Genomic DNA, 25,100 nt, shown 5'->3' on the forward strand with positions numbered 1-25,100 from the left:
GTAAGAATTTAATATTTTATTATGACCTTTAATTGTGAGAATTTGATGCATCTCAATCATGAACTTTATCACAAATTGATAAAAAAAAAAATCGTTTGGATTGCATTGAATCTGTTTTCAATTAAATCTAAAACCCGTGAGAAAACAAAATTAATTATTTTTCAAATTTTAGTTTTCGGTTTATTAAGATTTATTTTTCAATCGGATTGTCAGTTTGTTAAGATTGATTTTTCCGTTGAGTAAAAAAGCAAAAAAATGGGAGGTGGGATCAGTTTTTGAAACTTTTATAAATGAGTTTTTGAATGTAAATCCCTTAGGTGTTTACTTCCCTCAATTCCAGACACACTGGGCTTGAATGTTGAGTTGAAGCAAGTCATCGTTGATGATTTGGAACGCTTCTTGAGGAGGAAGGAACTTTACAAGAAAGTGGGCAATCCTTGGAAACGTGCCTCTCCGAACAGGAAAATCAAGCCTCCTAGCAGCAATGAACTCTTCGTAGCCGCCCAGGAGTACCTTTCCGCCAAGATTACAAGATTACTCAACACGTGTTTGGATAAGGTAATTTAACTAGATAATATATTTTTTTATAAGAAATTAACTTTTTTTATTAAAAATAATTGTTTGAATATTTTAGTTAAAGAAATTTTAAATTTTAGAATTTTAAAAGGAATTTTAGTTAGTCAAAAAAATAGGATTTCAAATTCTATCTTTAAGAGAATTAATTTCAAATTCTTAGACACTCGCGTCGTGGACTGTCTTCGCAGTCAAGAACCAACGCGGCAAGATCTACGACCTCACGCATCTGGCGGCCAGCACTGCGAGGTGCCGCACCACGGCAGGGTCCGGCGGAGGGCCAATTCGGCAGTGGCAGGTTCCGGCAAAGTCACTGGTCTTAATCAACAGCATCGCCCTGTCCACCACAGACAAAGGACTAAAGTTAACATCAATAACGTTTCTTCCACCATTGGACATGTATTCGACGACGAGTAATTTGTTGTCGTTTGGGTCGGTGCTGAAGCCGATGAGGTTGACGAGGCAGGGGCTGGGGATTTGGGAGAGAATCTTGATCTCGTTTTTGGCGGGGACTGGTGCAGTTGCCGCAGTGGGTGCATTTGGTGGCGTGGTTTTTAGAGGTGCTGGTGACGACAAGTTTGGTCGTTCTGACAGCGGCGAGGAGCTTGTCGACGTCCAGGGTGACTCTTTAGACTCTGTCGTGGCTGCCTCTGCCTAGGAAGGTGTCGGAGGAGAAGCTGTTGACGACAGCAACGATTTCAAAAATGAATAGCTTCCACTTTTAATAAAAGGAATCCAAATATAAAATTGAAAAAATAAAAAAAATTAAATTGGAGAAGGCACGCACCAAGTTCACTTGGAAGAAGTATAATCCACAAACCTTTGTATGAGCCTTCAACGGGACACCAGAGAGACAGTATTGGATCGGTAGATACCACATGTGCATAAATCATAAGAGGCCATGAAAGCTAAGAAGAATATGGCTGTTTCTACAACTCAAATGTATATTTGAATTTTATTTTTATTTTAAATTATTTATTGTAAATTAATTAAATTCCAAGTTGACGAGTTGATTATATATATATATATATATATATATATATATATATATATATATATATATATATATATATATTACCTAATTATAACTAAGTTGGATAACATGTTCATATGTTTCAAGCCTGATAAACATGATGTGACCCAACTCAATTAAGTAATAATAGGAAAATATTATTTTAAATTATAATTTTATTGTATTTTTAGTATTTTGAGAATTATCTATGAAGTTTAGTTAATTTCTTGGTGTCAACTGTCAAGTATGAAGTTTATTGTCACAAATTATTGTGTGTATTCGTTTTGTAGGTACCACTTATCACATATGGAATGAGTGTTTATAAACTGATTCAATTCAATGAAAATTAAAAAAAATCTAATATTGAATGGATAAAAAAATTTATTTTTTTTTATTTGATTAAATTTCAGGTTTAATTTGCAAAATTGATTTAATTCAAATCAAACTTATATACATATAAATGAAATATTTGATATTTTAAATTATTTTATATATATATATATATATATATATATATATCTTACCTTTAATATTTTTTTTGAAATAATAAGATTAAAACTAAAATCAAATCCAATCTAAACTGTTTTAAATTGAATCAGATGGCATAAGATTAGGATTTTGAGTTAAATGGACCGGATGATAAATTAAGAAAAATGAAGTGATTAGATCGAATAATTTAAAAAAAAAAAGTTGATCTAATCCAAACGATGAACAATCTTAAGCGAATGAATATAGAATCCTATGTATAGAAAATCATAATTGACTGTTGGTTACTTATTGGAAGCAATATTAAATTTAAGCTATCTTTTGTTGAAAGAGCTCGCAAATCGCAATATGTGTTAATTGATAAAATTAGGTACTATCTATTTGGGAATCTATTTTTTTGTTATAATTAGTTATTTTTCTGATTCTTATAAAATAGACTATCTATTTTTTTCACCATGTACTATCTATATTTGATGTGTAAGATACTTTAATTTCATCTTAACAAAATAGTCATTTTTTGTTTTTGTAACCAATCCAAAATATCCAACTTAATTAAAGTGAAGTTGGATTAGATTAGATTGCTTAAAAAATGATGAATCCAACCCAATTCAATTCTTTTAAATATAATAAATTAAATTTAAACTTAATCTAACCTAAACTGTTTACACCCTAGTTACATGGACATCAAACACTTTTCCTCAAATAATTTATTATATTTATCATTTTCTCTTTCTTTTGTTTTTTCTCTCTTTAAAAAATGCATAACTTTGCTCTAATTGTACGGACTCTTCAATATCCTTTTTCGTTTGTCTGTTTCATTTTTCTTCTAATCTGTTTTGAAAGGGGTGTTGTAGCCCTGTTCCAGTTTCCTTTCGTAGATTAGGTAGGGAAAAACGACTTTGCTTCTAAAGAAAGAAGCTTTACATGGATGCCCCGAAAGAAAAGTCTTCCTTATGGGGACTATTGTAACATCTAACATGGGAGAAATTTTGATTTACCAAAAGAAAAAATAAATACTAATGTCCGTAGTCCACCGAGGCGGCACGGCAGAGTCGAAGAACCGAAGGACATTAATGACATGTATTTTTTTTTATAATAAAAGTTAAAGTTAAAGAGAAAGTAGTAAAAAAATAAAAATAAAAATAATACATTTTTGGTTCTTTAGTTGTCTTCAATTTCTATTTTAATCTCTTTTTAAATTTATTTACAAATTTTATCCCCCAATTATGTTAAATTCTATAAATATGGTCCACAAGTACAAATTTGAACGTTACGCATAAATATTGATTGTCACGTGTCATGTTTTGATTGAATGATGAATAGAAAAATATTAGATCTAACTTTTGAGCGCATATTTTCATGTCTAATCAGGATATGACATTTGACAGTCAATATTTTTTTTTTGTAATAATCAATGTTTAAATCTGGGTTTGGAAACCACACTTATCGAATTAACATAAACCGGGGACTAAATTTGTGAATAAATTCAAAAGAGATTAAAATCGAAATTAGAGATAATTAGGAAGACAAAAATACAATTTTGCTTTAAAAAAAAAGAGAAAAGTTGATTTAGAAAAAAAGTAATTTTTTCTCTTTTAATATTTTCTTTCCACCTATTAAATACAGAGTAGAGTAAGAGTCTTTCCTCATACATTACATGGGACAAATTTAGCGTATGCTTGCTAATATTTAATTTTTAAAAAACAATTGTTTTGAAAAATAGATAAAATGAATAATTATTTCTTGAACATAAATTATTAAATCACATATGAATTTAATGAGTTGGAGCAACGATATTTTTTAAAATGTTATCTTAAAAGTTTAAAAAATGATATATTCATTACTTCAAAAAATGATAAATTAATTATTATAATTATTAACTTTTTTTGTCTACTTCTAATCCACGTAGATAAATTGTTAGTTAAATTTATTTTTGGTATTTTTTTAATATTTATGCAATAACATCATAAAATAGTTTTATACTAACACCCATCACAATCATATTTTATCATTTATGATAAATTTATTATTTTTATAAAATTATTTTAAAAGTTATAGAAATAATTATTTGTAATTGAGTTACACAGTGTAAAATTATTTTACACATGATTAGTATATTGTCATTGATTTTTTTTTTATAAAATTAGTATCATTTCAAATTTCCAAAATATACTTTTCAAGCTAGAACCCTCGTACCTTCTTCTAGCATATTGCATGTATATCCTTCCTTTTTTATTTTATTTTATTTGAATAAAGATTTAAAAATTAAATTTCTACACAATAATTTGCTATACAATTTCTTTGAGTGTGTTTAAATGGGAGAATTTAAAATTCCAAAAAATTTTAAATTCTAAGAATTTTAAATGCTTCAATTAAAATTCTTTTATTTTCAAATTTTGTGTTTTGATAAAAAAATTAAAATTGTCAAAGTGAAAAAAATAAATGCAAAGAGAAGAAAAAATATGGTTGGTGTACTTTCAAAAGAAGAATACCGATGCGACATGGGGAGTCGCAGGAGAACTGGGACACAACGGCGTACACCACCGCACCTGGCCACTACAACATTCAGTCAACGATGTAAGGCATGACCTAGACCCTCCATGCCAACGAGCACCTCCGCCACGTGATGGGTAGCGACGACTGTTTCCTTGACTGGCGGGTGCATTTCTATGTGTCCCCTATGTCCGCACCCGATCAACGCTCGACAAGTTCAGACGATATTTCTTGGAGAAGAAGATTATTGGCGTGAAGAAAGAGTTGTGAGTTCGAGAATATGATCTCGGAAACTTTGAGGTAGAAGAGAGGATCAAGGTTAAGATACGTGAACATTTTCACCTTTTAAAAAGAAATTAAAATTTCTCAATTTTAGTTGTTTAAAATTTTATTTTAAAATTTTAAAAATTTAAATTCTTCATAAAAAAAATTTAAACAATAAATTTTAGATTAAAAAAATTTAAATTCTCTAATAAATTACTTTCTTTAGTTAAAATTTTGTATCCAAACATATTTTTAAATTTTTTTTTCATCAATTACTACTTTTATTTAATTTTTAAAAACAACTTTGGATGTTGCAAAGAAGCGATGGTTCATTTGCCATTTCCTCGCAGATACCTCGAAGTTTAAGCATCATCACCCAGAAATTTCTCGGACAATTAAGGTAAACTTCTCCTGCATTATGTGGCAACTGCCAACAATGCATATGCATTTGAAACTTCTTCGGATGAGACTACACAATTACACATAGGTCCCAGCATTGAATACCTAACGGCTAAGTGCTAACCCAAGGCTCCATCAAGTTCATTGCAATTAGAAAATTGTAAACAACTCGCACCCTATATTAGACCTTCTTGGAATCTTGGTTTATATTATTCCTTATGTTGCTTTGCACAAACTTAAAAAATTAACAAATAAATGAAAATATCAATTTTAAAAAATTAATCTTATGATCGTTAATTTATTTTTATCTATTATTAATATTATAAATTTTTTAAGTATAATAATAATAATAATAATATATTAAAAAGTTAAAATGATCAGTCTTGAAAGAATAATTTTTTGACACGATGATTATTGTGAAAAGAAGAGAGTAATTTAAATCATGTATTTATGTATACAATAATTTGAATTTGAAATTTATAATAATGTGCAGCATCGAAAAGTTTGTATATTGTAATTAGATATAAGAATTTGGTATAAATATATTTTTGGTCTATCAAAGTTATTTATTTATTTATTTATTTTAATTCATTTATGTTTTTTAAATTTTAATTCAGGTAAGATGTTTTTTTAAGTTTATGTTTTTTAATTTTTTTATTTATAATTTTCATAAATTTGTGATTATAAAAATCAAAAATTAAAAAAACATAAATTTTAAAAAAGTAAAAAAATATCTTAGAACAATATGAATTTAAGAAACACAAACTTATAAGAAATAAAATTAAAAAAATATATTAAAATTAAAAATTAAAAAACACTAATTTACCATCTAAGAATTTTGTTTTTTCCGCTAAATACATCTTCTCTCTCTTACTTTTTTTCAATCTATATTACTTTGTAATTTAATTTTTAATATACACTATTTGGAACTTTTTTTAAAAAAATTTAAAATATTATAAAATATAAATATTATATTATATAATTTTTTAATTGGTTTTAAAATTACTTATTTATTAAATTAAATTTTATAATTTTGTTTTTTAATTTTTTTAAAGAAAATAATATTATTAAATATAATTATTTTTCTTTTATTATTTAATTTACTTAACATATTTTTTAGGTGAATATTTTTATTTAGAATTTGAATTTTCTAATATAATTATTTTTAATATAATTATATTACTAAATATAATTAATTTGTTTATGTCATTATATTTAATTAAAAATGAGAAGACTTTTTGTTATAGAAGAATATTATATTGCATTTGACTAAGGAAAAACTTAAGATAAAGATATGTTAGGACAATTGTTTTTATTATAACTATGTTGCTCATAAATTTCATATTTTTTTTCTACTTTCTCGTACATCTTTTTTCTACTTAACAACGGGACGATCCTTTGTGATATTGATTAAGTAACGACAAAAAATAATTATTAATTAAATATTTTTAAAAATATTTTTAATATATTTTATTATAAGAAATAACTCATATTTAACTGTTGTTAATATGTTTTGGATATTTTAATCTTTTCTTTTCGTATCTACAAGTCATAGATAATAAAAATATTAATTATCACTTAAGTAAAAAATATTTTTAAAGATATTTTCAATATATTTTTATTTAAAGATATTTTAAAAATATTTTTAAAGATATTTTTAATATAATAATTATTACTCTTTGAAATTTTATGTTTATTGTATAAAATAAATATATCAATTATGTTTTTATTTTATTTTTTAGTTAATTTTAATACTACTCAGAAGAGAGAAAGTCATAAATAATATATATTAAAAATTAAATTAAAAAATAGTGTAAATAGAAAAAAGTAAGAGAGAGAAAAAATATTTTTGAAAAAAAAAACCTAAGAATTTTAATTATTCTGCAATACTGAAAATGAAGAAGTGACGTTACTGTATGTACTGTTGAAGAGTGATGTTTGGACAGTAAAAGGTGACATTTTTACTGAAGAGTGATGTTTGGACAGTTAAAGGTGACATTTTTACTGAAGAGTGACAGTGAAAAGTGCCGTATTTTGCGTGTTAGATGACCTGGCGTATCATTTTAACCGGATTTAAATACACTTTCGGTTCAGTAAACTGAATAAAGCAATCAAACCGGTTTCAGATTTCGACTCAGTGCATATTCAAATTAAAATTTGCAAACCAATTAGTTGCTGGTCCCTATAATAGTAATAATATTGATGCCAAGTATTAATAAATTGATCATTAATTTTTGTTAAAATATTTAGTTTATCACTTTGAGTGACATCTTCTCTCTCTTTTAATTATATTTTTTTAAAATTTAATTATATATTTTTTAAAAATTTATCGGGCAAATACACTTTTTAAAATAACTATATACATATACATATATATATATATATATATATATATATATATATATATATATATATATATATATATCACAAAACTGAGTTTATTTTCTAAAAATAATTCTCATTTTTTTGAACGAATATCCAAATATACCCTGAAGCAACAAGAACGGTCTAAAAATATATTCTTGTCCGATTTGTTTAACTGTATAACTAGGAAAACAACACTATTAAACTAGGAAAAGAACAGGGATATGTGCAAATCATTATAGCACCTTAATTAGTTATACAATGGACTGAATTATAAGTAACAAAAAAGTTACGTAAATTTAAATTTATAAATACTTTCATTTTATATAAAAATATTCTCACTTAATTGAAATTCTATTTTCAATTATTTTTTTTATATCAAGCTTTAATATATAAAATGTTATTTAGGAAAAAAAGTTTAATTTTTAAATGTGGTTAATAAAATTAAATAATACTATTAATTTTTTTTACAATTAGTATAAAAAATTAATTAATTTTGTTTATATTTAAATCTGAGGAGAGTGTATCATTTTTTTTATACCAAAAACAAAAAAATGAGTAACTATTATAAGCTACTAGTAGTCTCACTCTCAATTTATAATTTTATAATATGGAAGGTTTCTTTTAAGTTTTCCTGAGAAACCAAAAAATATGAGTAAACAGGTGAATGCTTAATTAGATGGGTCTTAGAATAAATAAATAAAAAATTCTTAGTGATTCTTAAAATAAAAAAATAAAAAATTCTGAGTGATTCCTTTAGGTAGAGAACTTGTGTGTCTCTAGATAGACTTACCCGGAAAGACTTAATCAACAAGAAAACAAGCGTGTCACTCTCACCCTTTATATATGGTGGCTCTATCTAGCTCCCAGAGTGTATCAGCATAAACCACAACACATTCAATTCCACCATGAGAACTTCTTTGGGGAGTTTTTCTTCACCCTTCACAAGCTTCCGTTCCGCCTCATCATGGTTCGAGGTGTACGCCGCTTTCTCCACATTCATGATGCTTCTGAGAACCGCGATCAACGATCTCATACCCCACCAAGTTCGCACCTTCATAGTCACAAAGATAAAGGCTTTGTTCTCAGATCGCCAAAATATTAACCAGGTCTCACTCCAGATCAACGAGATTTGGGATGGCCAAATCAACCAGCTCTTCCAAGCCGCCCAAGAGTATCTCCCTGCTCAAATATCCCACTCTTACAAGTCCCTCAAAGTTGGAAAGCTCCCAAAGCACAAGAACATTGCGGTGGCAGTGGATGGAACACAAGAGGTCGTGGATCTTTTCCAAGGCATCAAGCTCAGCTGGAAGCTCGTTGAGAAAAGCCCCAAAAGCGATTCTGATCACCGCGATCATCATCCTAAGTCTAGCGGTGTTGGTTACGAGAGGAAGTCATTTACTCTAAGCTTTGATGAGAAGCATAGAGATGTAGTAATGAACAAGTACATTAACCACGTTCTAAGCACTTACCAGGACATGCAGACAGAGCAGAAAACCATCAAGATCCATTCCATTGGTGGAAGGTGTTGGCAGAAGAGTGACTTAACTCATCCAGCTTCCTTTGACTCGCTTGCATTGGAACCTGAGCAGAAACAAGCCATTATTGATGATTTGAATCGGTTTTTGCGACGGAAGGAGCTTTACAAGAAGGTGGGGAAGCCTTGGAAACGTGGCTACCTCCTTTATGGGCCTCCCGGGACAGGAAAATCTAGCCTTATTGCTGCTATAGCCAACTACTTGAAGTTTGATGTGTATGATTTGGAGCTAAGCTCTATGTTTTCTAACTCGGAACTCATGCGAGTCATGAGGGAAACAACCAACCGCTCCATCATCGTCATCGAAGACATAGACTGCAACAAAGAGGTGCATGCTCGACCAACAACGAAACCTTTTTCAGATTCAGATTCAGACTTCGACCGCAAGCGTGTTAAGGTTTGTTTTGTATTTTAGTACCTTCAACTACTTTACTTTTGGGTTTAGTTACTTCTTTTATCTCTATTAGAGACTAAGACAAGTTAAATAATGCATCTGAGACCAAACCAAGTAGTTTTAAAGGAGGTTTAAATATATATATATATATATATATATATATATATATATATATATATATATATATATATATATATATATATATATTTAATTCTTAAAATTTAGTATTTTTTTTTGTTACTCGTCCTTGTAAAACTAATCTTTTATTTTTTAATTCTTACAAATTTATACAGACTATAAATAATGATGTAAATTAAGAAATATGATTAATATTTTTATTTTTTTATTATTTATAAGCTTTATTTTATACCCTTTATTTATTTCAACAGTCTCTTCTTGTAAGTGGAGTAATAACTTGTTACCATGGTTCCTGAAAATCATTGCATAGGTTAAGCCTTACAGGTTTACTCTGTCGGGTCTGCTTAACAACATGGATGGTTTGTGGTCAAGTGGTGGAGAGGAGCGAATTATAATATTCACTACTAACCACAGAGAGAGAATTGACCCTGCATTGCTGCGCCCTGGTCGTATGGACATGCACATTCACTTGTCCTTCCTCAAAGGCAAGGCCTTTCGAGTCTTGGCTTCCAATTATTTAGGAATTGAAGATCATTCACTTTTTGAAGAAATTGATGGACTATTGGAGAAATTAGAAGTCACCCCTGCAGTAGTAGCAGAGCAACTGATGAGAAATGAGGATCCTGAAGTTGCTTTGGAAGGACTTGTTGAATTTCTCAAAGAAAAGGACAAAGAAAGCCTACTTAGATTTATGAATGAGACTGCAGACTAAATAGCATGTTTTAGAGTCTTTTCATCTGTATCACCACCAGTATAAGATGCAGAATAAAAATGAATGCCCTTTGCTTTTGTAATGTTTAGGATTTGTACTTATGTATGGAATTGTTGTACAATTTCAATGCAAAAAAGATTTGAAGATTCCAAAATCTATAGTAATTCCAAGAAATATATGTGAATATGCAGTTTTTAAATCTCACCATTCAATGCATTTTTTTTACACATTAAAAATAATCAAAGGCTAAGACTACATCCAGTTTTCTCAAAACTGGAGAGGATCCATTTCCTGAAGTATGATACTGTTTGCAGGGGAATTTTTATATTTTACATTTTAATTCATAGTTAAAAGCGTGTGCTTTAGAATGTTGGTTGGGTTTGGTAAAATCCGGTTCAAAACCAAAAATATAAGCGAACAAGAACTACAATTCATTCTTTTCTTCCAATTACGACAGAGAGTTAACATGGTTGTTTTCAGTGAGTAGGGAGTATGATCATTCGTCACATGCTACGGGAACTCATAAACAGGAACTGCGTCTATTGTTACATTATAATTTGTTTTGTTGTCTACAACTTACCTGTAAAATAAGATGATTCAATGAAATGTTGCTTCCTACTCACCAGGCTCTAGATAGATATTTACTATATTGACAAGGAACCTGAGATGTAAGGTGCACTTATTTGAAGGCGTGTTACTTGGATTGGATCTTTTGAATTGCTTTTTGCTACGAGGTTATAGATTCAGGGAAGATCATATTTTTGTTTACAGCTAATCCAATCATCTACGGCAATAAGTGCATGTTTGATTACTCATCAGGTCCATTTTCTATCCATTTTTTTTAATCTAGAGAGAAGTTATTATTAGTAGTTTTTCCTCTTTTTTTTTGTTATTAAAGGTGGTATATTTAGGACTCTTGCATCATAATGGGGTAATTTTTTTTAAAAAAATTACGACGATAAATATATATTTTTAAAAATTAAAAAAATAGATTAATCATGCTTTGAAGTATGATTTTATTGTGAAGAAATTATGCTTCAAAACACTTTGGTTTTCCGAAAAAAAATTATATTAAAATTGTATATGCATATATAATTTTAGTCTTTTAATTTTTTTTTTATCAAAAGTTGAAATTGTATATGCATATACGATTTGAACATGTTTTTTTAAATTATTTTAGAAATTGTGTATTAGGAAAAAGAAAAAAAAAACTAAAATCATATTTTAACGTACGATTACAAGTTTTAGAATAAAAAATATTTTAAATTAATAAAAAGTGGAATAGTGTGCTTTGATATACGATTTTTTCTTTGTAAAATTGTATATCAAAGTACAATTTATTCATTTTTATAATTTTTTTAAAATCTCCATTATGGTAATTTTTTTAAAATCTACCAATTTTTGTAATTAACCGTATATTTAGTTACACACTTATAAAACGTCATTCCAAATATGCAGTAATGATAGGTTTTGTTAGTAGAAGCCATTTATTAATTATTAGATTAAAAAAAGGGATATGTTTTAATAGTATAAAATTTTTTACACAAACATTTAATCAAAACTTATCATGTATATTAAATTTATTGATTTTTAAATAATTATTTAATTCAAATGATGGTTTGTGATTGGAGGAAGGTTTTACACCATATCAATACGTAGACCTCTTATAAAATTTTGTTTTTAATATTTTCTAATTAAGGTAAAATTTTATTATTTTTACCTCTTTTTACATGTGATAGAATTTTCTTATTTTTATCTTTTTATTATATATTATATTGATAATGATATATAACAAGTTTATGTAATTTTTTTTATATTTTATAAATAAAAACCTACAAGTGTTTAAAATTAATTTGATATTAAAATTATATATACTACAAAATATATTTTTTATCAAGAAAATCAAATTAAAACTTGTATAAAAACATTATAAAAATAAGTCTATTTATGTAATCTTATATCATGTAATTATTTACATAAATAATTTTATGAAACATTTATAATTGATTATAATTTGTTAGTTTTGAGCTAATTTTTCAAACTTTTATTAGTTTCTCGATTAATTTGTCAAACATATAACATAAGTATTGTGAGAATCTTTTCCTGGTTAGATGACGAACGGAAAGGAAGCGAGTTATCAGAAGAAAGTGGGCTAGCCTTGGAGACGTGGCTACTTGTTGTATGGGCCTCCTGGAACTGGAAAATCTAGCCTCATTGCAGCTATTGCCAACTACTTGAAATTTGACGTGTATGATTTGCAGCTTGGATCTATTTATTCTAACTCAAGCCTCATGCGATCCTTGAAGGAAGCATCTAACCGTTCCATCATTATGATGGAAGACATAATGCAATATCAAAAGCAAATGGTCTTGATGTTCATGATTCAGACTCTAACAGCGAGGGTGCCAAGGTCTGTTTTGTTTTGTATGTATATGTTTGTACAACTCATTAATTACTTGGGCAATGAAGGAGATCATCCACTCTTTGAACAGATTGAAGGGCTATTGGAGAAATTACAAGTCACCCCTGCAGTAGTTGCAGAGCAACTGATGAGAAATGAGGATCCTGAAGTTGTTTCGGAAGCCCCTTGTTGAATTTCTCAAAGAAATGGAGAGGGATACAATATATAATTAGGAGGGAGAGTTAACAGAGTTGTTTTCAGGGAGTAGGGACTTATGATCATTCTCATATGTCAAGGAAACTAATAGTCGAATTACTTCTATTCTTACTTTTAACTTGTTGTCCATATGTTGGAATGTTGCTTCCTTCCGTCCAGGCTTTTACATTAGTGCTTAGTATGTTGATAGGAAACCTAGCTGCGATATATAGTTTTTAAGATACTTGTTATAAAAATTAACTATTTTATCATATTGTTTATAATTAAATGACATATTGACCACTGAAAATGACCTTCACACTACCAATTCATTTATTACTTTTTATATTTCTAAGACTATATATATTATCATTTAATAGTTTCTTTTATAAAAATATTAAGAAATTTTATAGAAGAAATTGTACTAAAAGTTAATACCGTAACATTACTCATGAATCAACGAACGAAATCAACATTCCATGTGGGTGTGTGTGCGTGCTTGGCAAATTTACGCAGAAAGATTCAATCCTGGAAGCTCAACTGTGTGGGAATGCAAAACAATTTAAACGCAGAAAGATTCCACAAACATCAAAGAAATTCCTTATTTGTGCATTGAGGAGGTCCCATTTCAACTGGACCAAGTCATTTTAAACTTTGTAATTTCTTCTAATTTTTTTCGTCAATAAAAATCAGCATTTCTTTTAAAAAATCATCAGAAGGAAAAAAGAAAATATTCAATGTCGTCACATTGCTCTTCCGTGAAAAAAATTAAAAGTTAAAATTGTATTTGCATAGTATAACTTTTTTTTAAAAAAAAATTGATATAATAAAAAAGATATTTTATGAAGAAAAAATAAAATAATTGATGTAATGTAAAAAGGTAAAAAAATACTATAAAAGTATTATAAAAATAATATAAGTCTTTAATTCTTTTTTCTTTTTTTATATGAAGGTGGCAAAGCCATTACATCATAATTTTAGTCTCAAGTGTTTTAGATAACTGCAAAAATAAAATTATTTCAGTAATTAATTATTATTATTATAATTGATTATAATTATAATCAATTTTTATTTTGGTATGTTTGTTAAAAATCGAGTTTAAGATAATCAATTTTGTTTGAAAAAAAACAAAATAATCTATTATATAATATATTTTACAAAAATGGTATTATGAAGGTGAGAAGGAAAAACCTTAGTTGAAAAGTTTGGAAATATTGTTTTTAAGGGAAAAGTTGTCGACAAAAATTCTATAAATTTTCAAAGACATGAAAACAGTTATTTTTGTTGTTAATGTCCTAAATACGCAGATTATACTATTTTGAACAAGATTCTTTTAGAAAAGACACAACTAATGTGTTAAAATTTCTGTTTTCCTAAACTACTCCGACTTTCCGAGAAAAGATGCGGACATGTGACGGTGGGAAAATGAAATAAAGTGCAAAGGAAAAGGAAGTTTGAGGGAATAAACTCACAACTATTCATCAATAGTCAATAATAAAAAGATGAAAATATCGAGGCTTAGGCTGCAAGCATTGATATTAGTATAATTAAGTATTGGGTTTTCACAATCTCGTTCATCCTTGCCACTACATCTGACTCATCTCTCATCTTCTTTCACCCAACATTTCAGTTCATAGTAATATAATACACCATGGGATTCTACACACAGAACCTTTTTTCTTCTTTCACCTCAGCTTCATCATGGTTCGAGGTGTACGCTGCCTTCTCCACATTCACGATGCTCCTCAGAACAGCATTCATTCAACTCATTCCCCAGCAATTCCGATCCTTCATTGTCTCAAAGCTAGAGTCCTTCTTCTCCAAATACCAAGCAAATAGCGAAATCCGTCTAAAAATTAACAAATTTTGGGACAAAAATTCGGGAGACCGCAATGAACTTTTCGATGCTGCCCAGGAGTACCTCCCCACCAGGATTATTCACACCTACAAGTCGCTCAAAGTTGGCAAACTACAAGGCGAGAAGCACATTGAGCTCGCAGTGTATGGAAGTGAAGATGTGGTGGACGAATTTGAAGGCACCAAATTCACTTGGAAGCTGGATGAAGAAGGGTCCAAACAGGACTCTAATAATCACAACAAGAAGTATAGCTTTGAATTAACCTTCAATGAGAAGCATAGAGAGAAAGCATTGGATCTGTATATTCCACATGTGATTAAAACATATGAGGTCATGAAAGCTGAGAGGAGGATTGTAAGGATCTATTCTTGGTTAGATGATGATTGGAACGATAGCGAGTTATCACATCCTGCCACATTCGACTCACTGGCCTTGAGTCCCGAGTTGAAGAAAGATATCATTGATGATTTGGAACGGTTCCTGAGGAGGAAGGAGCATTACAAGAAAGTGGGGAAGCCTTGGAAACGTGGCTACTTGTTGTATGGACCTCCTGGAACTGGAAAATCAAGCCTTATTGCGGCGATGGCGAACTACTTGAAATTCGATGTGTATGATTTGGAGCTTACTTCTGTTTATTCTAACTCGGACCTCATGCAATCCATGAAGGAAGCATCTAACCGTTCCATCGTTGTGATTGAAGATATTGACTGCAATGAAGAGCTGCACGCTAGATCAATTGGTCTTTCAGATGATCAAGATTCAGACGCTGACAATGAGGCTGCCAAGGTTGGTTTTCATGTTCTGTATTGTATATATTAGTACTACTCATTAATTGATCATTATAATCAAAACACATTCATGCAATGACAATTTTTTATTTTTATTTTTATAATTAATGCCCAGGTTAAGACAAGTAGGTTTAGTCTGTCGGGTCTGCTTAACTACATGGATGGTTTGTGGTCAAGCGGAGGAGAGGAGCGGATTATAATATTCACAACCAACCACAAAGAAAAAATAGACCCTGCTTTGTTGCGCCCGGGTCGTATGGACATGTACATTCACTTGTCCTACCTAAAAGGCAAGGCATTTCGAGTCTTGGCTTCCAATTATTTGGATATTGAAGGAGATCATCCACTCTTTGAAGAAATTGATGAGCTATTGGAGAAATTACAAGTCACCCCTGCAGTAGTAGCAGAGCAACTGATGAGAAATGAGGATCCTGATGATGCTTTGGAAGCCCTTGTTACATTTCTCAAAGAAATGGACAAGGATAGTAATTGTGACTTAGAGCTAAGAGGGACTAGTGAGTAGCGACTTATGATCATTGTCTCATATATTTGCTGTATACAACTTTCCTGCTAAAATATGATGATTCATTGAAATGCTGTTTCCTGTTTCGGTTTATAAGGAACCTGAAATCTAAGGAAAATTTATTTCAAGGTGTATTTAATATTTGAATCTTTTGAATTTCTTTTTCAGGAAGATCGGATGTCTGTTTACAACTTATTCAGTCATTTACTTTATTAAGTCACGCAGATTCAATGGGAAATATTGCTGTGTTTCTACTTTCGTATCCGATGTATTTCATTCTTTTACCTTTCTTTACAATTACAAAACTGAGATCATATTTCTCATATGATTTTCATCAGTTTCTCAATTATAAAACAATAATATGTGGATCTTTTATATCATCAGATAACATTTATTAAGAATATAGTATCATGTGGTCATGCCTTTGTTTGAGTTGAAAAGTCCATGATGTAGATGCAAGAAACTTTAAAACTGCTTGGCATGTGTTTGTTCATGTAATTGTAGTTTAACACTAAAATTCAAAGTGGTAATTTATGGTGTCCCTGGCTCCTTGCCTCAGTTCTCATCATAACATCAATTCAGCAACGATATTTACACAGAATGGCAAAAGTATAAACTTTTTCTACGAGGTCCACAAATCACTATCCACAATTTTTCCTCATGTTCTTTCTCTTGTACCCTGTAATCCGCTAATTTCATACATTTTCCCTTTATACGATTATCACTAAGCCTATTGCAAGTTATCCAATTGGAAACATGAAGTGACTTGTGGATATGGACATGGCCCACGTATGTGATACAAGATACTCGAGTGAACCAGTAAAGTGAGTGCAACAAGGTGGGACAGCAGAAAAAAGATAGCAAATGCCTAATACAAGACGCAGCAACTAGATCGCCAAATCAAGGTATTTGTAGAATTTTTTTAAACAATGAATGATCTTGAGAAAAGTATGTAATAAATAATCATAGAGCATGGATTAACCCGCATAGCAATTCTTTTCCAATTCGTTGATTAGGAGTGGAAGAGTTATTAGGGTTGTTTCATTAGGTATGATTAGAATTATGAGGGATGCGCTCTTATTAAAGGGTTGTCAAATGTTTTTAAGTAACATTTGATATATATATTTTTTCACTATTTTTTATTATTCAAAATTAATTATTATATTTTTTAATATAATAAATTTTTTATTTTTAATTTAAAGAAATATTTGATCCTTAAAAAAAATTTAAAGAAATATTTCTACGGAAAAAATTATTTAAACTTATAAAAATGATTTTTTTTACAATTATTTCAATAATTTTTTTGATGAAGTTTATTAAAATAAGTTATTTTTAGCAGAGTTGTCAAAATGAGTTATCCATTTAAAAAATCTGGGTTGGATTCATAAACACATATAAAAGTAAATATTTATCCTATATAATATACAGAATAATAATTACCAAAAAATGAAATTAAAAATGAGAAAGAATAATAACTTGAGTTAGAGTTGTGGGCAGTCACGTGGCGGTCAAGTATAGATTGTGATATGAGAGTGACATATGATACGATAATGACAATGATACATATGAATGGAATGGAACAACCTTGCATTTTGCCCGAACCAGACCTGTTTTTGTTATATCTATCTCATTTGCTAATTCTGAAATAGCTGAGAAGTTCACGGTTTTGCTGAGACTTGGTCAGCATTGTCAATGGTGCCTCACTGTCTCTTACCCATTTTGCCAAAACTATCTATTTTCGGGATTGCGGTTTTAGATAACCCCCCATCTTCTCTATAACCTCTCTTTCTTTCTCCCTGCTTCTCTTCGTTTTCAACAGGTAAAGTAATTATCTCCCTTTATCTCTTTCTTTTTCTTCTTCTTCCTTCCCAATGTCCTACATTTCCTTTCATTACTAACGCAAATCTTATCGGGTACCGTTTCAAATTGTTTCATTGCAACATTTTTTTTGTTGGCTTATCCTTAATACAACGTAGGACAACGGTAAATAGAAAAAAAGGTGTGGTCGTGTATGTGTGTCTAATGAATTGTTGGTTGGTGGGATTGCAGGCAGGGCATTTGGGAGTGTCTTTGTTTCCCTTCTTGCCCTGTATGATATGAGTGCTTGATTCGTTGTCTTCAAATCCTGCAAGGCCAGAGGAAGCAATCAACTCAAACGACACCATGTCTGGAACTATGTCTCCAAAAGGTTAACTTATTTATAGTAGGCCATGCGTTTTCCTTTTCACGTCCATTCCTTATCCTTGCCCAACTTTCTAAATTTCAACATATTTAGCTTTTGAATGTTATTTATTATTATTATTATCTTTAGCCAGCTCTTGAATATTGTCATGTGTGTATTGTAGGTTCTTTCAAGAAGAAAGCAATCAATGCCTCAAACATGCTGAGGAATTCTTTGACCAGGAAGGGTAGGCGAAGCAGTAAGGTCATGTCCGTTGAAATCGAGGATGTCCACGATGCTGAGGAGTTGAAAATTGTTGACGAGTTCCGTCAAGCTCTTATTTTGGACGAACTTCTTCCTGCAAAACACGATGATTATCATATGATGCTTAGGTCTCTTTTCCTTCCTATGCTTTTCGTGATTGATCCGGATTCTCTGCATTCTCATCTCAACGCATTCACACATTCAGATGAAGAATGGACGCCTCATATTTTATCCCATTCAATCAAAACTTATAGCTTGCTTGGTTTCATGATTTGGATGTGATTTTTTCACGCTTCAAATGTGATTTTCAGATGCTAATAGATATAGCTTCCGCATCTCAAACGTGATTCTTTTATTCTCAACGTATTTACAAACATGCTATTAAAACACATTTGAAATCTTTGTCGTCCAATCTTCATCTAATGGTTATAAATGTGCTGAATGCATGCTTGCAAAAATGACTACACTGAATCCGGTTTCAATTTATCATATGGCTTGCATGCTGCATGGTTATTGCTTCCGTGTCCTAGAATGGATATGCACTTGCATATCATGTCATGTCATTGATTAAAATAACAACTTGAAACTTTTCTTCCACTATTTTTGTATTTTGTTGTATAGATTCCTGAAGGCTAGGAAATTTGATATCGAGAAAACAAAGCAAATGTGGTCTGAAATGCTCAAATGGAGGAAGGAATTTGGTGCTGACACCATCACGGAGGTACTTGTAACGACAATGTTTTGTGAGGCTTGAGGGGATTTGTTTATTATATTATTGTATGCTATTGCTTTACTTGTTGGCAGTTTCTTTTTTAAACAAGTTTGTTTTCTCTTTTTAACTCTTTTGTGCCCTTTATACCAGGACTTCGAATTCAAAGAACTTGATGAAGTCTTGCAATATTATCCCCAAGGCCATCATGGAGTGGACAAAGATGGAAGACCTGTGTACATAGAGAGATTAGGCCAAGTCGATGCCACGAAGATGATGCAAGTCACAACCATGGATCGCTACATCAAATACCACGTAAAGGAGTTTGAGAGGACATTTGATGTTAAGTTTGCAGCTTGTTCAATTGCTGCAAAGAAGCACATAGATCAAAGTACAACTATCCTGGACGTGCAGGGAGTGGTAAGAAAAATAGTTAATTATATGTGCCAAGAACGAAGTCATAATTTATACAAATAATTGTACATTTGAACATGGCTTAGCTTAAAATGACAAAATGTACAAAAGCTGAGAGATGGTATTTTAGTGGAAACAAAATGAATCCTGATATCAATAATAAAGAAAAAATTGGAAAATATGAGAAAAAGTTGCTAAAACTTTAATATTGTATCAATGCCACAGGGGCTTAAAAGCTTCAGCAAACATGCTAGGGAACTTGTTACTCGCCTTCAGAAGATTGACGGTGACAACTATCCAGAGGTATTTTTTTAGTTTTTGTACTATGGTTGAATTTTTATTTTGAATGAATCATGGATTACTGAGTAATATTATGTTCTTGATTGCTTCATTGCAGACCTTGAATCGCATGTTCATCATCAATGCAGGTTCTGGATTTAGGATACTGTGGAACACCGTAAAATCATTCCTTGATCCTAAGACCACGGCAAAAATCAATGTGAGTACATAAACCTTATCCTAATTCTGCTTGATTGGTCAGAAAAGTATAATTACGTCACTCGAACATAAATTTTCAGGTTCTTGGCAACAAGTATGACACCAAATTGCTAGAAATAATTGATGCAAGGTGAGTTCATGAATCGGTGGAATATCTCAGCATCTGGTTTTCCTTATTTACAAGTACTTTGGATCTCATTGATTTTCCCTCCTTTCCTCTGTTTTCATTCTCCATGTTAAAGTCTTTCTATAAAACTGACAAAAGGTTATTGAGAAGCTTCTTGGTTTGGCTTTGCCAGTGAGTTGCCTGAATTTTTAGGAGGCACTTGTACATGTGCTGATCAAGGAGGCTGTATGCGCTCTGATAAGGGCCCATGGAAGGATGCAGAAGTAATGAGGGTAGGTCTGCAATTCATTTCGTTTTGCGTCTTTTTTCCCCTTGCTTCTCTACTTAGCTATGAAGCACGAACTCTGACACAGACACCAAAAACTTCGACACGGCTAATGTCTAAGATCTAGGACATGGAAACACAGCATACACACAAATAGTGAGACTCTAATGAAATGAAATATGAGTAATATATAACAAAATATCTAAATTGATGGTGTATATTCATCATTTTAAACCAATCTTTTATGATTTTTTCAAGTATGAGTTGTATAAAAGTGTTCAAGCCAACAAAAAATATTTTTTAAATTAGACACCTGATAAGAAGTGTCAAACAAGTATTGGGGTGTGTCGGTGTCGGAAACGTGTCCGACACGGCGACACTTCAAACAAAAGAGGTATCCGTGCTTCTTAGCTACTTAGAACTTCAGTTGATAATTCATGTACCATGTATGGATCTGGATTCCTAAACTTATTGTATTATGGAAATGCAGATGGTTCAGAATGGTGATCACAAATGTTCAAAAAAAAGTGCCTCACAAGGCGAGGAAGAGAAAGAAAATTCTGAGGTGAGATAGCTCATTCTAAGCTCTTTGATAATATATTTCGTTTTCATTTAGTTGTGCCTCTTCAAATGCTATAGCTTTTCGCATATCATATTGATTTTCTAGAGACTATCAGTGCTTTCTGTCATTCATGAAATTTTGAACTAATAAATGAGCATATATGTCTAGGAACACAAGACTTCCAAATTGGAGGCAAATCACACCCCCCAGCTTTCTCCAGTTGTTGAAGAAGAGGTATGTTAAATACCCATTCTTAATCTATTTAAAAATAAGACAGCTTTCAGGACGTAATGGCAGATGTAAAAGTTATAGATAGTACTTCTAATGTAAATACAATTTAATTAAAGAGAACATTCAATCTATCAGTTTATTTATTTATAGGTATTTTTTTACACTAACGCTTATTAAACTTGACTATTCAAATGATAAATTGTAAAACTACGCATGTTATAACCGACCATGCACGTGTCTTTCCTCTTTCGCTAGTTTCATGAACATTTTAAGTGTTCTGTTCTATGCAACTGGCTTTTAGACATGGACTACTTCCTTTGAAATGCTGTGCACCATTATGCAGATATTGTGCAGCATCTTTTGGTAGTTTCATATGGCCATAAACTTATCGCAAATGTTAGGGCCATGTTAAGGAATTAAAAATGACGTTTTTTTTTTATTAAAAAAGTATTATTAATACATATCAATTATGACTTTCAATGCATTTCCATAGTGATCCTTAATTTTTTTTTTATTCATTAACTCTTTAACTATTACAGCTGTACTTTTAGATATTCATTAGCTTAGATTATACGTTATGTGGAGATCTCACAACCCGCAGGTCCTTCTGAGCATTAGTAGTTTGTAGTAGATCCATCGAGCTCCCTCATCATCATCTTATCCTAGTTTTTGTTTCCTTACTTTGAACTTTCTGAAAAACATAAGTTCACAGGTCCCTGCTACTAAAACTTCCCAGCCCTTATCACCGATGGCTGATAAATCTGCTGTGAAAAAAGTTGATGAGAAAGCTTCCAAGCCTAAGGACTTAGCCCCTACAGCTGATAAAACTGCAGCATCAACTGGTACACACGGAGGATAGAATTTTTTTTTTTTTTTTAAGAATTGATTTCCTTCATTATATATGCCAAATATATTTCTTTTTAGCAACAAGTATGCTAAAGTAAGAAGGTCGCGATGTGGATTCATAAATATGTGTATTTGTGAGCGCGCACGACTTTTGAGTGTCTCAGTCTCCTATATTTTAAGCATTAGTTATAATTATGTCGGAATGTGTTCATGTGGTTTGGGGTATCTGTATCAAAGTCTGTGCTCAATGGCTTCTGATCAATTTGCCTGCAACTGCCTTCTCTCGTGCAGAGTTTTCGACTGTGATGAAACGCATGGCTGAGTTGGAGGAGAAAATCGTCACCATCAATAATAAGCCCACTGCTATGCCACCTGAGAAGGAGCAAATGCTGAATGCAACTATAACTCGAGCCGATGACTTGGAGAAACAACTTTTGGCTACCAAGAAGGTAAATTCATTATACTAACTTGTACATGTAACTGTTTCCATTAAATTAATACTTATAAGAAGAACCGAAACAGTTATTAGTTTGATCATAAAGTTTATTAGTTAAAAAGAACATGTTGTCAAATGAACACTTAATTATAAGTTCGATTATAAAGTTTATCAAAGCCAAAGTTCTTACTATTTCCGATTGTTATTGTTTTAAAAACTGAGGTTGTCTCCTTTTCCTTTGGATGTGTCTTGTTAACGGTTCTGCATTGTCAGGCTCTGGAGGATTCACTTGTTAAGCAAGAAGAGCTTTCGGCTTATCTTGACAAAAAGAAGAAGAAGAAGAAGAAGAGATTTGTATGTATCCCAGTAATAGAATATATAACTATATTACCTTAACTTTGCTATTTGCTACAGAATTATTTGGTTACTGAAGAATTTTTATATAACACATTGCTTTTTGTAATGCAGTTCTTCTTTTAAAGAGCAAATCCGTGGATGCCCAAACAAGAGGTCCAGATATTAACGGGAAATTAGCTTTTAGTTTCTGCCTTTCAGGAGACTTCCCAAATGCCCCCCTTACATCAATGTTCAACATGCGAACTAGTAAATATTCAAAACGATCAGAAGAGAAGCATTTGCTCAAAATATATGAATTATGATAATCAGAATTTTGGTCTCTATTAGGATAGGACTTACTCTCTATGTGTAGTATATATATATAGGGCTATGGCGATCTGCACATTATGCAAAGCCTGCTCTATTATTATGTACGTACAGAATCAATCAATATCTAGTACAAAATTAGAGAGTATGACAATATGTTTGATATATTGAGTGAGTTAAAAAATAAATTTAAAATAAGTATGCTTTTTTAAGAAGCAAATAAGATTTACTTCTTAAATAATAAAAAATAATTTATTTTAAATAAAAAAATTTAAACACATCAAAAAATCATAAAACTGTTTATTTTATTTTAAAAAATACTTATTTTCAAAAATAAACTTAAACAAACTAACCCATCCATTTTTTAGGCCAAGTAACAAAATAACGGCTATTGCTTCTTGCACCTCCTTTATGGCTTCCAAAATGGTCAATCCTGAATATAAAATTACATTAAAAAATACATCCATTTTTTGGCTTCTGAAATGACCAATCCAAAAGGTAAAAAAAAATGGTAAAGGATACGGGAAACAATTTGAAGGTGCATGAAGTAGCAGTCCAAAATAACTGTAACAAAAGGGCTTCCTTTGTATAGGGCCACTGTTCATCAAGAACACTTCTGGCAGCAGTTGCTTCCTACACCCGTATAATTTTGGATTTTACATTTTGGATTAATCTTTTCAAAAAGTTAAAAAGGTGCACGAAGCAAATTTTAAGCTGCAACAAGCAACTGCCCAAAACAAAAGACTATTAAGTTTACAAGCTAGCCCAACCAATTGCAGCTTAATCAGTATTGAGTCAACTAAATTGCACTTGGGTCAACTAGCAGTGTTAGGAAAATTTAGTAAGATAATGTCAGCATCAAGGCACATTTTTTTTAATTTATTTGCTGAATTTGAGCCAGTTCACCAGGGGATGTGCAAATTTTAGGAGAGGGACGACGATACACAATTGTCAAAAAAAGTTAAGCGACTAGTATTCTGGTAGAATTAAACTACGACTCATACATGCATTTATGTGAGACTTTATACCTGTTTTGTATTTTCAGTGCCATTTTGTGTTATTATGAAACTCTTGATTATTATCTGATTCTTTGTTAGGTTCAGGTGCATAATAATAATAATAATGTATCTCTCATCTCATTCAAATGATAATCTTCTGGATGAACAATTTACTGCAGAAGTATCTCATTCAAATAGACAGGTTCTCTCGGGTAGCTAGGATGTAAGCATTTGTTTACAATTGATCAGATTTGGGTAGCTGTCGATTGCTTTGGAGCTTTTTGTTGTTCATAAGTGGTATAAGAGAGATTGTGAAAAGGTAGCTACTGATCAAAAGGTGTGCAAATTCTGATGCATGCATAATACGAGTCACAAGAATATGCCTATATTAAGCTATACATCTAATCCATCTATATATCACTCTTTGCAAAACAAACAAAGCGTACGTGCAAAAATATCTCTTTGATTGTCTTTTCACTAATGGTAGAGATATCTTTAACGAGAAAAAATATTGCATGTGCCATCTTATATTCATCAACATCACCGACTTGTTCCAAAAATATGTACAATTCCTTTTTCTTCAAAAAAATAAAATAGAAGCGAAGATGTCAATGAGAACTGCAAAAGCAATTGAAAGGATACAAACTGTGTTCAATAGGAAATGCCAGCTACCTCGTTCACAAATCACAAACTTATCTAACATTTTTATTGAACGTGGGATGAAGTAGGTAGGTGGAGCAGGGCAATCCTTTGTCTCGGCCTGACCACTATACTGTCTTTTGCAAGTGA

The 25,100-nt window shown here is 31.0% G+C and overlaps 3 protein-coding genes across 3 annotated transcripts; all 3 read left to right on the forward strand.

Annotated features, from left to right (window-relative positions):
• Positions 1 to 8,393: 8,393 nt before the first annotated feature.
• Positions 8,394 to 10,526, forward strand: LOC114376628 (AAA-ATPase At3g50940-like). The gene is made up of 2 exons (XM_028334830.1): positions 8,394 to 9,525; positions 9,971 to 10,526. Exons 1-2 carry the CDS (start codon positions 8,500 to 8,502, stop codon positions 10,370 to 10,372), a joined length of 1,428 nt encoding a protein of 475 aa, XP_028190631.1. The 5' UTR covers positions 8,394 to 8,499; the 3' UTR covers positions 10,373 to 10,526.
• Positions 10,527 to 14,613: 4,087 nt separating this feature from the next.
• Positions 14,614 to 16,308, forward strand: LOC114375468 (AAA-ATPase At2g18193-like; the record flags this gene model as incomplete). Its single annotated transcript, XM_028333246.1, has 2 exons — positions 14,614 to 15,612; positions 15,730 to 16,308. Coding segments are annotated over 2 exons (1,407 nt in total), but the record flags the coding sequence as incomplete, so codon positions are not given.
• Positions 16,309 to 17,763: 1,455 nt separating this feature from the next.
• On the forward strand, positions 17,764 to 23,467 carry LOC114375191 (phosphatidylinositol/phosphatidylcholine transfer protein SFH12-like). The gene is made up of 15 exons (XM_028332958.1): positions 17,764 to 17,956; positions 18,187 to 18,325; positions 18,483 to 18,690; positions 19,184 to 19,283; positions 19,425 to 19,691; positions 19,911 to 19,988; positions 20,083 to 20,184; positions 20,264 to 20,313; positions 20,483 to 20,582; positions 21,066 to 21,140; positions 21,306 to 21,371; positions 22,081 to 22,210; positions 22,506 to 22,663; positions 22,924 to 23,004; positions 23,119 to 23,467. Exons 2-15 carry the CDS (start codon positions 18,301 to 18,303, stop codon positions 23,128 to 23,130), a joined length of 1,452 nt encoding a protein of 483 aa, XP_028188759.1. The 5' UTR covers positions 17,764 to 17,956; positions 18,187 to 18,300; the 3' UTR covers positions 23,131 to 23,467.
• Positions 23,468 to 25,100: the final 1,633 nt, after the last annotated feature.

This window comes from Glycine soja, chromosome 11 (assembly GCF_004193775.1).
Source record: "Glycine soja cultivar W05 chromosome 11, ASM419377v2, whole genome shotgun sequence".
NCBI lineage: Eukaryota > Viridiplantae > Streptophyta > Magnoliopsida > Fabales > Fabaceae > Glycine > Glycine soja.

Bases quoted from the DNA above. Each gene is read 5' to 3' on its own strand.
- LOC114376628 (XM_028334830.1), top strand. From the start codon at position 8,500: ATGAGAACTTCTTTGGGGAGTTTTTCTTCACCCTTCACAAGCTTCCGT. The intron at 9,526-9,970 runs GTTTGTTTTGTA...ATCATTGCATAG, and splicing joins TCGACCGCAAGCGTGTTAAG to GTTAAGCCTTACAGGTTTAC.
- LOC114375191 (XM_028332958.1), top strand. From the start codon at position 18,301: ATGTCTGGAACTATGTCTCCAAAAG. The intron at 18,691-19,183 runs GTCTCTTTTCCT...TTTGTTGTATAG, and splicing joins GATTATCATATGATGCTTAG to ATTCCTGAAGGCTAGGAAAT. The intron at 19,692-19,910 runs GTAAGAAAAATA...TCAATGCCACAG, and splicing joins TCCTGGACGTGCAGGGAGTG to GGGCTTAAAAGCTTCAGCAA.